The sequence below is a fragment of the Peromyscus californicus genome, unplaced genomic scaffold, assembly GCF_007827085.1.
Source record: "Peromyscus californicus insignis strain IS unplaced genomic scaffold, ASM782708v3 Scaffold_19__1_contigs__length_69161282, whole genome shotgun sequence".
NCBI lineage: Eukaryota > Metazoa > Chordata > Mammalia > Rodentia > Cricetidae > Peromyscus > Peromyscus californicus.
The window spans coordinates 33,789,061-33,805,187 of NW_026294491.1; the positions used below are offsets into that span (position 1 = coordinate 33,789,061).

Below are 16,127 nucleotides of genomic sequence, written 5' to 3' on the forward strand. Positions count from 1 at the left end.
GAGGCCAGCACCAACAAGTCAGATGAATTCCACACATGAATATTGCTGCATATGGCTACAATTCCCATTCCTGAAAGGTGTTCTCTAAGCCCTCAGAGGAACAGGGAGCTAGAACCTGAGCTCCAGACCAGATAGGCTGCAGAGCTGGTTTTGTGCCAAGGTTGTTTCATGGCAATTAGCATCGAGTGACGTTTATCTATGGAGCATGGAATACATGACACACATCTTCCTGTACTTGGCTGTTTTTCTCAGTACTCCCTGACAAATCATTTCATATAAGAAGAGAGGGATGGGCAGTCTTCAACATCTGGGTAGCACTGCACTGGGTGGTAGGTAGCATTCCAACAATGCTTGGGTCTGTTCACAAGCACACCTCCAGACTGGACATGTAGTATGTGAAAGCATTAAAAGCTAATCTCTGTTTTCTTTTCAGAGTGATTCCCAATGTAAGGGATATGGGCCCCAGTGTTCCCTTTGATGGATAACATTCTGAAGTAAATTAACTGGCTTGCTCCCTTTCTCCTCCAAGTCCTGTGCAAATGGTCCTCAACTGTGGAAATTCTCTCCAAGAATAGGACCTTCAAGCCCTTCCCCATGAGGAGAAGAGCACCAAAGGACCACGACTAATAAATGAAAGTTGACATTCGGCCTGCTGTGATGCCTGCTGTAGCTTCTAATCCAGCCTGTCTCTTTCTTATATTTCTAGCACTTGGTGAAGGATTTTTCTATTTACTCTCTTGAATTTCCTTTTAGAGATGAATGAATCCTTTCAATCCTGTCAGGAAAGAGAAAATGTGTAAAATTGCCTAAAATCCATAAAAAAGACAATTGTTTTCTTCTTCTATTTCAAATGAAATGAAGCAATTTTCTTCTAAAGTGTTGTTGATATGCCCCTGCCTCTCTGTAGAGTGCTCTGCACACCTTTATTTGGCCCATTCCTAACACTCTTCCATTCTCTAGCCCAAGAACACCAAATATTTCCCAATCTTCCAAAGTAAAATTTGAAGTCATGAAATGTTAAATAAATTCAACATCTTCAGTAACCATATCAGCTATAAAGAAAAAAAAAAACTCCACAATTTCCCTCTAGCTTTCTAATGAAGTCTATTTGCAAATGTTTATAAATCACTTACTTGAGGCACTTGTAACAGTGAGAACACAGAATACCAAGAATAATTCTCCACAATGCATGGTTAGGTTTCTGCTTCGACTAGTGTCCCTAGACAAAGAATAATACAAATTTAAACTTAAGCCCTCAAACAAACCAATTCCACCTTAAAAAGAAAGTTTAAAAACTCTCCTACACATAAACAAAAAGCAGACTAGCAATGTTTCATATCTCTTAAAATAGTCACCAATTTGCCAAACTTTAATGCCACACAGTGAATAAATTTTAAGGCAACAAATTTTAGCTCTCATAAAACATAATTTTTAACATTTTTAATAGAATAGAGCCCTTGACATTTAGCTTGATGCACCAAATCTTGCCCCTGGAGTCAAAGTAAAAGTCTAGAAAAAAAATATGATTCTACAGATTAAACAATCCATGGCGTATTGAGGAATTCAGTTCCACCTATGCAGGCACATGTACATTTGTGCATGCGTGCATGCATGTGTGTTTGTTCATGTGTGCTTATGTGTGTGTGCATGAGAGAGAGAAAGAGAGAGAGAGAGAGAGAGAGAGAGAGAGAGAGAGAGAGAGAGAGAGAGAGAGAAATTCCATAACTGTTCTAAGTATGTGAGATAATCACCACATAAAGAGAAAATCCTCACTTTGACTCACAGTTTCAGAGATTTCTGGCAAGTCTCACAAGTCTAAGAACTATGCTTTCCTGCCCGTCAGTAAAGCTCGCACAATGCCCGGCACACAGTAACCACCGTCATTGAAGAAGAGGTGTGTGGACCTGCGGCATGAGTCAGCATGGGCTACCCCGGTGCTGTGTTTCCTTTAGGGAAATGGAGAAAGTAAGTGGCAGGCCCCCGTAGTTACACTGACCCTCCTTACACTGACTGTGACCCCAGGTCATGGATCTTGCTGCTTTGAACACTGATCCTAGAACATCCCAACCTTTACCTTTCTGATTATGAGCAACAAGAGCGGAGTGGAAGAAGGCTCTTCCTTGGTGGAGTCCCGCATGAAGTCTAGACATTTCACAAACAATCCCACATCTCTTGTTTACTGAAAAGCCTACTGCCTCCACCCCACTGCCTCAAAGGAACACCGGTAACACAGAACACAGCTGGACAGAAAGAGGTTGGTTTCTTTCCAGAGGCATACAAAACTGACTAGAATCCCCGTCAGTAAGCTGTGGACCTTGGGCAAATAAAATAAGTAGCTCATTGCCAAAACACCAAGGGCAAACCAGTTTCCTCCAGAATCTTGAGGAATCACAGTACCTAATGCTAACAAAGACTTTTGAGGACATGACAGCCTCGGAACCTAGAACAATACCCCAAGTGCTGCTCACCTCCCATCCTAACTAGCCAACCTGGGAGAAGGCTTTTATGATACAGCTACCAAAACCACCTACTAATCTGCAAGAGATGATACTGAATAGTCTAAAAACCAAAAAGATATCTGTTCATGGAAAGTACCAACCATTCAGAGTCAAATTCAAACTTCCAGTCACCCACTCCCACGCCTTTTATCACTGTCTAATATTTCTGTCTCGAACAGAATGTGATGTGTGATTTCCTCTATACCATTTCTGCAACTAAGGCTATCACAGACTTGCAAGAGGAACTAATTTTTCTTTTTCTTTTTCAATTTTAAGCCCTCACAAGAAATAAAATCACATAGTTATTCAGCATTCCAATAAGGTATGATTTTTCAGTGTGAGTCAAGTTAAGATCTCAGTATTAAAAAAAAAAAAAAAAGATGCTATCCACACAGTTGTGTGAGTGGAGGAGTGCATAGTACTTTCTCTGTGTAGTTTAATGCCTGTCCTCGCTCTGTAGACCAGGCTAGTCTTGAACTCACAGAGATCCACCTGGCTCTATCTCCTGAGTGCTGGGATTAAAGGTGTGTGCCACAACCACATGGCTTCTTTGGTGTTTTACTAACTATCAAAATTCACTTTCAGATAAAGAGCTATTGTGAAAAGTGCTGTTATGACCTGTCACAGGCCAGCTAGCAGAGCAATGATAAAGCAGATGTGGTGGGCAGGGACATTACATTCCTTGCATGTAGGAATTTTAAGGGTTGTTAGCTTTCGTGTCCCTTGTTCCTGAGTTTTGTTTTGGTTTGGTTTGGTTTGCTTCCCAGTAACCTTGAAGCATCTTTCCTTCCTTCTTCAATCAGTTTCTTTTTTTCTAATTTGCAAAGCAATGTCTGTCCAACATAGACTATTTCCAAAACAAAGACTGAGGAAAAAGAAGCCATTCTCAACATGCCTAATATTTTCACATTCTTCTGGTACTTTTTGTAATACATTTACAATCATGAAATGATGTCTAATCAGTTTCTCATCTTGTACTTCCTCTTGATAATTAAGCCCTGAAGGTTTTTCCTACCTTACACTTTTCTCTGTTCTCGCTATTCTCATTGCCACCTCAGACTCCCTCCTGTGCGTGTCCAATCACTTCCAGAATGAACTGTATGACACAATAGCCCGTGACCGTCTTTGTTCATAAGGCAGTATAGCTCAGTTTTATGGAGCCCAACTGCTGGCACCAGCTTGACTAGATCTGAATCTTCACTCTTTCCTTTACTAGCTTAGCAATCATGGGCACCACCTAGAGAGCTGTACTCTGAGTCCTTGATCCACAGAAGGGAATGGCAGTTCTACCTCCCAGGGTTGATAGGGAGCTCCAAGTGATCCTACCCAAAATGTCCCGAGAATAGTAAGTGTCATCTAAATGCTGGCTGTTACCGTTGGTTGTTTTTATTTCTTGTCATTTTATTGGTGTTGTGATATGGTGAGACAGGGGAGGAGTCCAAGGCAAGAAGAATGCATGCTGCCCAACCACATTCCAGAAACCTCTCAGCAGCTTCCATTTCCTCACTCAAGGGTGCAAAGCACTTTCTACCACGCCCAGGACAGCACACCTGGCCTTGATTTTTCAAATCTAACTCGGCTGTTTAAGTGGGACAGGGCCTCTTATCTATTTGAATTCGTGTTTTCTTTATTTTTATAAACAAAGCAAATAATCACATAATACTAACTGTTTTATTTCATGCTTATGAATCTTTTCATAGCAAAATGTTTGGAATTTTATCCAACTTGTTAAGCTTACTTTTAATTTCTCCTTTAGCACATGAGCATTTGGAAATTTTTTATATCGGTACACTCAAGCCAAGACTCTTGTGTGTGTGTGTGTGTGTGTGTGTGTGTGTGTGTGTGTGTGTGTGTGTTTTCTATTACGATCATTCCTTTTCTTTTTCCTCAGAGGTAAACAAATGATTAACGATATTCTCTTCACTTTTATGGCCTCATTATTATTTTTACATTTGACTTATTTTTAAATTTACAAATATTAATTTTGTTTACCATGAAAATAGAACCTAAATAAATTTCCACTTCCAAAATAACTATGAATTATTTCTCTGTCTAGTCAAGTATTTCCCAACTTCTCTTGAAGTCTGCGGATATCTACTTACAGTGTACAAGCTCTCTCAGTATCTGGGAAAAATCCAGCACAAGATGCTTGCCCAGGGGCAAATGTGTGCAAGCATGCACATACCCACTTTCTCTCTGTTCTCGCTTTGCTTATCCCTAGTAATTGCTACTAATTGGAATGTGCCACTTTATGTCTGCTTGCTGGGTTATTTGTTGAATTGACGAATAAGCCAAATGCATAAAATACAGATAGATGGGAGTCCTGAGTGATTATTCAACTCATTCCACACCTGAATCATCTTCTACATTTTAAAGTATGACATCTTCAAAAGTTTGTTTTGACAAGTGATGCCCAATAAGCATAGCATGGATCTTTTAAAAAGATAAAGAAGCCTGGGCTCCACACAGCTGTCAGGGGACAGCCTGGGCCCCTGAATCTTCCACACTCTCTGCTGATTCCAGTGTGCAAACAGATGGAAAGCCACCCATCTAGAGGACTTACCTGTTCACTCAGAAAAGTACATTTCATAAGAGATACATTCATTCAAAGTTAATGTAATATGAAAATATAAAGTTAATACATGTGCAAGTATGTTTGTGTGTACTCATGAATACAAAGAGTAGTTACAAACTCAATTACCCAATGATATAAAATTTTCTCTAGACTAAAGAGGTTCTCTTCCAAAAGTTATTCGACCTGATGGCCTAGAATGAAGGCCAGATGCAAGTTGACCAGTATCTTTGCCCCCACCCCCACCCCCAGGCAAGGGTGCACTTTCAGAATAACCTTTCAGGATTTCAAAATGGTCATGTGCTAAGTTCCTGATTCTGTCCCATCCCCTTTTGGGGCCTCACCATGAGGAAACGGACCATATTCTAGAAAAACAGTCCATCATATACATGGATGTTAAGCCCCTTCAAAACCTCCCAGTGAGGAACCTGTTTTCCAGAGTACGAAACAGCCAAGCTCATGACAGCGAGTTTCACTGACTCACAGGTCAACACATTGCCTCAATGTCACCCATTCATTAGCAGAACCTAGCCCTGACAGATCCCTAACACAGAGTGCCTTGATGAAAGTTGCCCCATGAAGTTTTTCATTTTCTCCACGTTGAGAGCTGGAGATAGGCTAGGCAAGCAGTCTAGCACTGAGCTGGGCTATCTGTGATTTTTTTTTTTTTTTTTTAGCACACAATCTATATTTAGCACACACACTATAGTTTCAAGTGCATAAGTGTTTGACTTCATCTACAAAGAGGCGAAACAGCCAGATGTAACTAGCAAACGTGATCTTGAGCACATCCAGAAAATCACTGCCACCTCACAGTGCTTGACCTAAAAAATTATCTGCTGCTATTATCTCCACAACTTTTCCCAAGTGTGGATCCAGACACACAGACCATGTTCCCTACCCCTCCTCTTCTCCAGGACCCCTATAGTCCTTGCAAAGTGTTTGGCTTCCCCAGGAATTTGCCAGTCCAAGCCTACCCTACCTCATGACAGCTCCATCCCTCCCTCCCGGACCAACCTCCACTTTCTGCAGAGGTCCCTGTTGTGTGTGTGTGTGTGTGTGTGTGTGTGTGTGTGTGTGTGTGCGCGCGCGCGCGCGCGCAGGCAAATGCACATGAACGCATTCATGGGCTTGCTATCCCCAAGGCCTGCATCCATCAGCTCTCCCCCTCACCCCCCCCATTCCCCCACCCCCCCGTCATTAATTGATGTGATAACTGTGATGTAACCTGCTGGGACTTCTCACCTCTGGAAGCCCCTTGATTAAACACAAAGATTTTGGAATCAAGAAAACATAATGTGAATCTCCAATCTATTACTAGATGGATGTCCTTTAGGTAAATCCTGAATCTCTCTACCGCCCTCATTTATTAAACCTGATGATGATGCCTATTTTATTCCTTTCCTAGGAGGATTAAGCAACTGTAACACAGCCTAAGAAAGGCTTGGTGCACTGTCAGCAGGGGGGTAAGCCCTAAATAAAATCAACTGTTGCTGTATTTCAGCTCTTCACATCTCTCTGCAAAGGAACTATAAACCTGTACTCTAATTATCCGTGTACACACACACACACACACACACACACACACACACACACACACACACACACGGCTCACAATTGATCTTGTTTTCAGGATCTTTGCCCCCTGAGAGTGGGTCGCCCCTTCCCCTTGCTCCAGGCAGCAGCAAGGAGTGAGGAGGGCCATCAGAGCCTGTCCTTACCTTCAGAGAGGTGTCTCAGAGGCAGGGCTGGGCAGTGGTCTGTCCTTCACTTATATTTGAGAGGCAGAATTCACACAGCAGGTGAGAAAGAGTGATCCCTCCCAGTCTACAACTGTGATACCAGAAAGAGATGGGGGGGTTGCGGGTGTGCAGTGAGGCTGGGCTAGGAGAGCGTGACTAAAGAGATCAAACAACCTGGATGGCTGTGGGGGGGTGGGGGGGGAAAGCCAAAGATGCGGGGGTGGGGAAGAACAGAACAGTGAAAAGAAAAGCTAAGGCTATAGGTGGGCACCGCCCGGGGTGGAAGGCGCTCCAGGCTCCGAGTTGTGAGCTGAGGACTGAAGTCTAAGGCTCTCCCAAAAGTGGGCCGCTCCACTCAGGAGCTCTTGAGGTTTCCAGTCTGGGATGCCCCGCGCTCCCCGCTCCCCGCCCAAGACTGTGCTGATTTCCCTCTCGCCTCTGCTCACCTACCTATAAGCTCCCCAGTTCCCGGAGCTAAAGCCCTCGAGGCGATAGACCCTGCCGTGGGAAAGTCCGTGGAGCGTCCTGGTCTCCACGGACTCTCCGCCGCCCGGGACCTCCCGAAGACGCATCGCCGCCACCTCCAGCATCGCCGCCACCTCCAGCTTCCGGGGACCTGCGCAGCTCCATCTACTCTCTACCGGTGGTAGAGTCCATAGCCCGGGGTGGTGGTGCACGCCTTTAATCCCAGCACTCGGGAGGTAGAGGCAGGTGGATCTCTGTGAGTTTGAGGTCAGCCTGGTCTACAGAGTGAGTTCCAGGATAACCTGAGCTATTACACAGAAAAACCCTGTCTTGTAAAACAAAACAAAGCAAACAATAAAGAACCACCTGAGCACACCGCACCCTTCTGGCAGAGGGCGCTAAGAACCCAGGACTCCTGCACTGAGGGGGAGCGGTGAGGTCTGGAGAGAAGAGAGGGAGGAGGCCCTTGGAAGAGAGTCCTTAAGACTGCCAGGCTCCCAGAGCCAACAGGGAACCAGTACCAGCTCAGGATGCCCAGCCTCCGGAATGAGTCGGAATTCACAATTGGGACGTAATGGAGAAATTTTAAATTGGTCAAAAGAAAAGTAAAACGAACGGTATTTCTAGGTTTTTATAGTAACCCTAGAACTCTTCAAACACACACGAAGAGAATGCTCACAGAGCCAATGACACAATTATTTTTGCCCAATCAAAAAATAATTCAGCATATATAAATAGGAAAAGCATAATTTTGCTGGGATAAATGGAAAACACGTCTTTAACAAACTTTAACACTCCTACGACACAAAAAATTGGACACAGAAAGGGTCATTATTCCCTTCCTAATCTGATAAAGGATGTTAACAAGCAGCCGCGTGGAGAAATGTTTTGTTTTCCTGTGACTAGTAACCAGAAACTGATGTCTGCTCTCACCTGCACAAGCACTTTGAGGAAAAATTTTGCAACTCTAAGGGTAGGAAAGGGTAAAATGGAAGTACTGGCTTCCACGGAAGCTGTTTTTTAGGTGGGTCACCCTTTAAACCTATCAAAACAATTCAATAAAACTACTATCTTGAGTTTCGCAAAATCGTCAGATACAGGTTCACTTCAGAAATATCAGTTATGGGTTTCTATATTAGTGATAGGACTGAAGCAGGAAATCTGGTAAGGGAGCCAATTACAGCAGCGTGAAACAACAGCATTAATCCTTCGAAAGACTCATCCTCTGTGCTTGGGCAGCTGAAGAGCATGCGAGAGCAGTGAAAAAGCTGCACAGATGTAGATGGACACCAAGGGCATGGACTGAAAGTCATTTCTGTCTGGTTATCTACTTTCAACTCATGGTTCAATGTTGTGGGATAATCCTTCTGTACAATACAAAGATGTGCTGCTCTCACTGTGAGTAAAGAAGTGGCTGGTCAATCAATAGCTAGGCAGGATTCTCAGGGCAGAGAGAATGCTGGGAAGAAGAGTGGAGTCCTTGAAGATGAACTTGCCTTACTGAGATAAGGTACCGAGTCACGTGGTAAAACATAGAATTATGGGTTAACTGAAGTTGTAAGAGATAGTTAGCAACAAGCCTAAGCTATTAGCCAAGCATTTATAACTAATAATAAGCCTCAGTGTAGTTATTTGGGAGCTGGCTGGTGGTACAGAGCCCACTGCCTGGACACAGAGAAACACTGCCTACAGTTTAATTGATATAGAACACACTTCAGACTCTATGTTAAGGGTTCTACATACAATAATATCCAAATCCTAGGTAGAATTTTCTAAGAAACTAAGAATATGTCTCTAAAATGTATATATGAAAATACAAATAGTTTAAAATTGTCAGAATAGTCTTGAAAAGGAACACTTTCTTGGGTCACTTTAGGTGGGTGAGGTAGCAGGGATAATGAATCATCTATTCCCAGGTAGGAGACTGGAGAGAATTTTATTTTTAGAGGTCTTCATTAAGATAAATCATGGAATACAGTCAACTCACATGGTGTACAATGAGATTTTATAATTCCAAATATGAGTATTTACTGAATTGTTTCTGAAGTCCAAATTCTTCTATTTTCTATTAGCAAAAGAATCTAGTGTGGTATTGCATTTCATCTGAGCTAAGAAAACTTTTATTTGAGGACATTAAGGAACTTACTCACAGTCATGGAGCTGGTTATCCAAAACAAGGATTCCTTCCTGGTCCCACATTCTATTGTGTGAACTAGTTATATACACAGCATGCCTTTCATGGGTCAGTTTCGGGCAAGTCAATAAAAGTAGATAATGTTATGTAAGAACACAGCACTCTACTACAATAGAGCAAGTGGATATAGCATGGACAACCACAGGATAGATGCAGAGGTAAATTTGAATTCCAGATCATCTTCAGCTAAAACTTCAGCCTTTATAATTGAACTTTAGGGAATGTTTACCTAGCAAGAAAATTTAAGAGTACAGATTAAGAGCATGGAATCCCTAGAAAGAGGGGTTTCTAGATACTTTACACAGACTTCTGGGTATATGATTTCTCTGCAGCCAGGACTCTGAAATATATGTTGACCATGAGTTCAAAATTGCTCTCCATTTCAAGAGTCTATATATTTTGTTTTCATTGTCATTTTAGTGTGGAATCCCATCACTTAGTGAGTAACCCAACTAAGGCATGGCTCATCTCTACCAGCAAAACTCGAGGTGCCAATAAGACACCTGCCTTGGCTCTGGATCCACTCCTGGGTGTCTATGACCCCAAAGTATGTGTGTTCTCCTGAAGAAGACTTTCCAGAGAACCTTTGACTACAGATTGTCTGTTCTGTCCAAATTCCCTACACATGTCATAGAAATATCACAAAAAGCAAGTTGTCTCATGGTGACAAACGTATTTGAGTCATTAGGTAAAAGATGCAATCATGTAACATGGCAGACTTGTTTCTCATAGTGGCCGCTTTAGCTGGAGTCTGCAGCACAAGCTAAGATGAGACATTCTGAATACCTGTGGTGTTAAGGAAGCTCAGTAATGTACCATAGATTTTCATTATGGTGAGAAATAGGAAAAATGCAAAGTCAGTACTATACAATCCCAGCTATACAAATCATATATATATATATATATATACATATATATACATTTTAATCATATTTTAAAATACAGACTTACTTGCCAAAATTAATCTTAAGATGACAGGGTTATAATTGCTTTTTATTATATTTTCTTTCATACCTTCTGTTTTCAAATATACCTTTATTACTTTTATAGTGAGAAAATATTTCTAAAGAGAATAAAAACACATAAAAGACATTTACAACTGAAAAAAAAACTTGATTGTAATGGCGATTTGGACAAGGTATTCTAACAAATTTGGCAATATTGACATGACAAAACTGTGTATCAAAAAAGATAAGAAAGAAATTCTGGTGTGTTGGGAATGTTCTCCATCTGGGCATGAGAATGCTCTTTGAAATGAATCAGAATTTTATGCAAGAACATCAGCTTGATACTCAGAAAGTAAATTACTGTTGAGGATTAAAAAGAAGGAATATTTTTGGTTGTGAGCCTAGCCTTTAACGACTGAGCCATCTCAAAACCAAAAAAAAAAAAAAAGAAGGAATAAAAAGAGAAATGAAAGAAAAGAAAAGGCACAGGGGATGATGTTGTGCCACAAACAGATGACATGGACAAAGGAAAGCACAGAGAAGGGAGGTATGGCCCCATCCACAAATAGGAAAACGAACTAGCATAGTCTGTTAGCTGGGACCTGACGCTGCAACGCTTGACATCCCAAGTCTTCACAGCTCCACTCCACTGCCTGCTCCTGGGACACACCCAGCTCTGGCTGGTCAGGTCCACAACTCAGAAGTGTTTCAGGTCCAAGCATGTCTTGTCACGCAGAGGAGCCGCACCAGATGCCAACTTGGGGAGTCTGGTTGGCACTGGCATTTGGTACCTCACATGCTTCCAAAATTTGGAGCTTAGAGACTGCTTGTTGGCCACGTGGTCTTCCCTCCACTTGATGGTCCCCTGAATTTTCACAAGGTGCTGGAGCGAATCTTGAAGGTCCCCAACCTGCAGTCGGCTGGCTTTACCCAGAGGCTCCATTTCAATAAGAATCACCTTGGAGTTGTTCTGGATGAGGGCGCTGTGCAGGGCAACCTCCTGTTCGTAAGCAAACTCTTTGCTGTGCATCATGCGAGGGGCCAGGACAAACATCTGTCTTCTGCTGCTCTGGATACTGCTTTCCACTACAGTGGCTGCATCTACAGTCAGGAGATGGATAGAGACCTCCTATCATTCCTTTTGTACATTTAATGTCTGAATCATGAACGTCCTGGATATTTAAAAGTTCTTTTTGTTGTAATCTGTTGGGAGATTCTAAGCTGATGGAGTCATATTCAGAAACCAGAAATGACATTACTGATTTTTACTACAAGAATATCTGTCCAAGGGCCTTCTGTTTAGCCAGATAAACCAATGCTAATGAAGAGTCCTTCCGAGCTACCTGGAAAAGTGAAGGTCTCTTAATCTACCAATTCATGGGGGTCTTAGAATTCATTCACTAGAATTTAATTCTTAGTCTCTTATCATCTTAAGCTAGCTATTGGCATGTTGTCAAGATGGTCAACATTTTAATTCATGCTCTGTAGGGTGCAAACTCAGCAAGCATTGGTCCTCTCAACTGACCAATGCTACAAGAGAAGTCCTGGGTCACTTTACCCCACAATGATCTCTGTTTGGAGAGCTGATTCAATTCGTGCTTTAAAAAATAATCCTAAGAAAAGTCGTATCTCCTTTCAAAGTCAACCTTTGTGCCTGAGCCAAGGCCAAGGTGATGGAGGCAGTTAGCTCTGAGTAGACTTTAAAAAAAAAAAAGGTCCCACCTAGCACTCACTGCAGAGGGTGAAAGTACATGAAAGTAGTGAAACCGTGAACAACTCAAGATCTTCTTAGAGAGCTGTGGTTACTTCTAATCAGCTGGAATGAGAAAATGTTGTGAAATGGTGACAGATGGATCCTTGTGTTGGTTGGAATTTTTCTGGATGGAAAGAGATGCAGAGTGGACATCAAAGGAGAGTGGAACATATCTAGCAAGAACCTCTAAGCACAGTGCACTGGACAGCTACCAACTTTCTCTAAGGGAAGAGTGGTGTTCTGTGGGCTTTGCTGTCCCTGGGTTGAGGAAAGATCAGTGTTCATGCACTGAGGGAGGGGAAGAGGAAACCATCCAAAGGACAGTGCTGCCATCCAACAAGAACAATACAAGCTGGATCCCCAGAGAGCATCCAAACTTCTGAGTTTGGTTGATAAAGAAGTGTTAATAGAATTTAGCTGGATGAAGAGGAAAGAAGAGATGAAGATCTGGCAGCTAGGCATACCACCATAGACAGGTAGAGGCCCTACAAAGCCTTGAACAGATTTGAGACACAGAAAGGGCACTAGTGACCATTGCCCACTATTTTCTATCCATGCAACAGTCTGAGGCAGAGCTGGCAAAGCAGGGAGGACCCCCTAAGAAGATTAAGTTTGTACCCTCATAACTTCAGGTCTTTTGTAACAGTGTCAGCATTGATCAGATATTTGAGAAGAAATCAGATTGCTCTGTGCACATGCCTGTTAATCTAGTGTACTTAAGCTCCTCTCCTTTAGTAGACACATTAATTTAAAAAGTTGGTAAATGTGAACTTTACTAGGCAATATGCTTACAATTTTCTGTCCCCATTCTCACTCCAAACCACGGTTGACCTCTGAGGAATCAAAGAAAAGTTGTCAGGGAAAATTAGAAAACTCTTGGCCTACATATATAGAGGGAGGGGAAAAACAATCTGTTGAAATGGCTGGTGTTGTGATAAAACAATCGAAAGTATGTGAGATTGGCTAAGAACACTAAGAAACAGAAGCCATTGTTCCGCTGCCCTGAGAATACAAATTTGCAAACTGTTTCATCAGCTTGAGGAAAACCAGCAGGACTTTCTCAGCTCTTTCAAATATCTTCGCTATAGGCTATGGATATCAGAGTCAAAATCTTTTCCTTGATTTTTTTGTTAGGTCTCCTGGAGAGAACAGAAAGTTTCAGAGATGGTTGTGCCCAATGGTAAAAGACTGTGACCTTCTCCCCACTTCATAACTCTCGAGACTCCAGACCCTTCCTGCCAGAGATCCTCTGGCTAGCCCATGGGACACAGAAACGTAGTTGGAGACCATTATAGGAAATTACAACTGGTCAAAAAAATAGAGAGCAAGCAAGTGTGGGGCACCAAGCCACAGTTGGAAGTCTACATCAAGACTCCATCCCCTAAGGCTCAGGGGATATAAGGGAAGAGGGGGTGGAAAGATTGTAAGAGCCAGAAGACCAGGTCAGCTTCTGTGAGGTATGTCTTCTAGAAATGACAGGGCAGCTTCACCCATGATACCTCAACAATATGGCTGCCTTGTTTAAAGACCTGAAAATGTACAACGTGAATAGATATGCTAGCACAGAAGGGGAAATCTTGTGGGGCCCCAGTCATAGACAAAAACAAAAACAAAAAACAAACGACAAACAAAAAGAAAAACCTAAATGGCAACTAAGGAATGTTGAGAGTAGAAGAGCTCCTTGGGATGAGCCTTCTGATTGATTATACTATACCAAGTGGTCAACTCTGAAATCATTTACATACAAGTAACACGAAATGGGACAGGATGAGTTATATTCTCTCTCTCTCTCTCTCTCTCTCTCTCTCTCTCTCTCTCTCTCTCTCTCTCTCTCTCTCTGTGTGTGTGTAAGTATGTATGGGTGTGTGTGCAGCAATAACAAAGAAAGAAAGGCCATGATTTCAAGAAAGAGCAAGGGGGAAGGATTGGAAGGCAGGAGGAAAGGGGGGATGATGTAATGTTTCAATTTTGAAAGTTTCACTGTTAGTCTAGTGGAATGCAAAGGAATGAAGCTGGGGCAATGGCAGCTAGTGCACAGGTGAAGACCCTGACTGATCCCACCATGTTCCATCCACACTGCTGTGAACATCTCACTGTCAGGAGAGGGCTGGGATGAGAAGAGAAATGATGAGCCTCTCCCGAGAAACAGTCTAAAAGCTCAGGAAGGAAAGGTGCTTGACATCAAGTCTCAGGACCCGAGTTTGATCCCCAAGACCCACATGGTAGGAGGGAGAACTAGAACTGGCCCTTTGCAAGCTGACCTCGGGCTGTCATACACATGTGTGGCACACACAAAATTAATGTAATTAATAAATATCTCTGGTCTTAGCCAAGCATGGTGGTTCATAAGTCATAACACATGTCATGTGTTTGAAGCCAGCCTGTGCTACATGGTGAATTCTAGGCCAGCCAGGGGAACCAGAAAAGACCCTGTCTCAAAATAATTCATCAATCAATGAAAGTCCTTCACCAATCACCTAGGAGGCCAAGTCTCTTCACATGAATTCCTTTTGTTCATGTATTTGTTTATTACAAAGTAAATAGTCTAAGCTAAATTCCCTATTACAACTCACACATTATGAAAATGAGAATTACCTCTGCTCATTACTATGAAATGATCTTCAAAACAGAATGCTAAGTTTAAAAATGCAGCGTAGGAAATGGTGCATATAGTTCACCTGATAAATTAAAATGCTAATGCAAACATATAGCTCTCACTACATACGTCATATAAAGTTTTTTATACTTAAAATTTTTAAACTGTTGTGTAATATGTCAGATGCCGTAACAACATGTTTTAACAAAGTGTGTTTCTGTGGCTCTCTCTCTTTTCCTCATCTCTCCCACCCCTTTGTGTCCTCACACCCCTTACAGCTGTCCCAGGTTCTTCTCCTCTTTTCCATTCCATGTGCCCTTTCCCCCACCCCCATCCTTCCTCACTACCTAACATTACCCTCTCTTGGTCTCTTTGCCAGAATTTTATTTTCAGTGAGTTTCAATCCTTGACCTGTGGTGGCAGCTTTACCTTGTCCGGGCAACAGGTCTCTCCCATAAATGCATAACTTGTAGCCACATTTATTTTCAAGAACGTCAGGCAGAGTGTGATGAACAAAGTACTCCACAGAGCTGGTTCCTGCTGAGCCGCCCCTGAAGACCCGTGGGTAAATGATGTAAGCATCATAAAGCTTGCCATCTGAAAATGAAACCAAGAAGTACCACTTCGTTACTGGTTCTAAAAGCTCTCATCTGGCTGTTGAGAGACAGTTCTCACCAAGTTGTATGGCTGTTACTGAATATGCTTCATTCTCCCAAATACTCTTAAAATCAAGAGATACTAACAATCCACAGTTATAAAATGTGACCAGGAAATAATAGGCCTGGGCTAAAGGTTTGTTTGTCTGGTTGGTTGGTTGGTTGGTTGGTTGGTTGGTTGGTTGGTTGGTTGGTTGGATGGTTGATTGGTTGGTTGGTTGTTTGGATGGATGGATGGATGGATGGATGGATGGATAGATGGATGGATAGATGGATGGATGGATGGATGGATGGATGGATGGATGGATGGATGGATGGTTTTTAACATCTTAGTTTCAATGATAGAGAACAGAGAGTCTGTTCAGGATACTTCAAGATTGTTTATAAGCTATTAGTATTTATCATCATGGATGGCACCTCCTGTGCCTGTTACATTTTCCCCACACAGCATTTCCCACTTAAGCACATGGCCCAGGTTCAAAGGCCTCCAGTGGATACCCAAAGCCATGGATAGTACTAAGCCCTCTATTCCACATTGTCTCCTACACACACATACCTAAGACTAATTTATAAACTTGGCACAGTAAGAGTTTAACAGCCATAACTAGTAACCAAGATGGAACAATGGACTACAACAAAATTGGCAGAATCACTGGTCTAGCACTTTCTGACCCTTATCTCAAAGGAAAACAACTGAAGCACTG

The 16,127-nt window shown here is 42.3% G+C and overlaps 2 protein-coding genes across 7 annotated transcripts in view; both read right to left on the bottom strand.

Moving 5' to 3' along the window:
* Il18r1 (interleukin 18 receptor 1) overlaps nucleotides 1-7,660 on the bottom strand; it is a 34,101-nt gene extending 26,441 nt beyond the window's left edge. The window contains exons 1-2 of one of the 6 annotated variants that reach the window (XM_052745005.1): nucleotides 7,263-7,659; nucleotides 1,134-1,219 (exon numbers count right to left, since the gene is read on the bottom strand). In XM_052745005.1, coding sequence (XP_052600965.1) covers nucleotides 1,134-1,219; nucleotides 7,263-7,402 — 226 coding nt within the window. In that variant the 5' untranslated portion in view covers nucleotides 7,403-7,659. Of the gene's footprint in view, nucleotides 1-1,133; nucleotides 1,220-1,783; nucleotides 2,863-6,791; nucleotides 6,982-7,262 lie in introns of those variants that run through there. The other 5 variants (XM_052745006.1, XM_052745007.1, XM_052745009.1 and 2 more) reach the window with 5 other exon arrangements.
* Nucleotides 7,661-9,194: 1,534 nt separating this feature from the next.
* The window catches only part of Il1rl1 (interleukin 1 receptor like 1), a 38,628-nt gene continuing 31,695 nt past the window's right edge, over nucleotides 9,195-16,127 (bottom strand). Inside the window, exons 11-12 of the mRNA XM_052743947.1 lie at nucleotides 15,197-15,364; nucleotides 9,195-11,519 (exon numbers count right to left, since the gene is read on the bottom strand). Coding sequence (XP_052599907.1) covers nucleotides 11,116-11,519; nucleotides 15,197-15,364 — 572 coding nt within the window. The 3' untranslated portion in view covers nucleotides 9,195-11,115. The remainder of the gene's footprint in view (nucleotides 11,520-15,196; nucleotides 15,365-16,127) is intronic.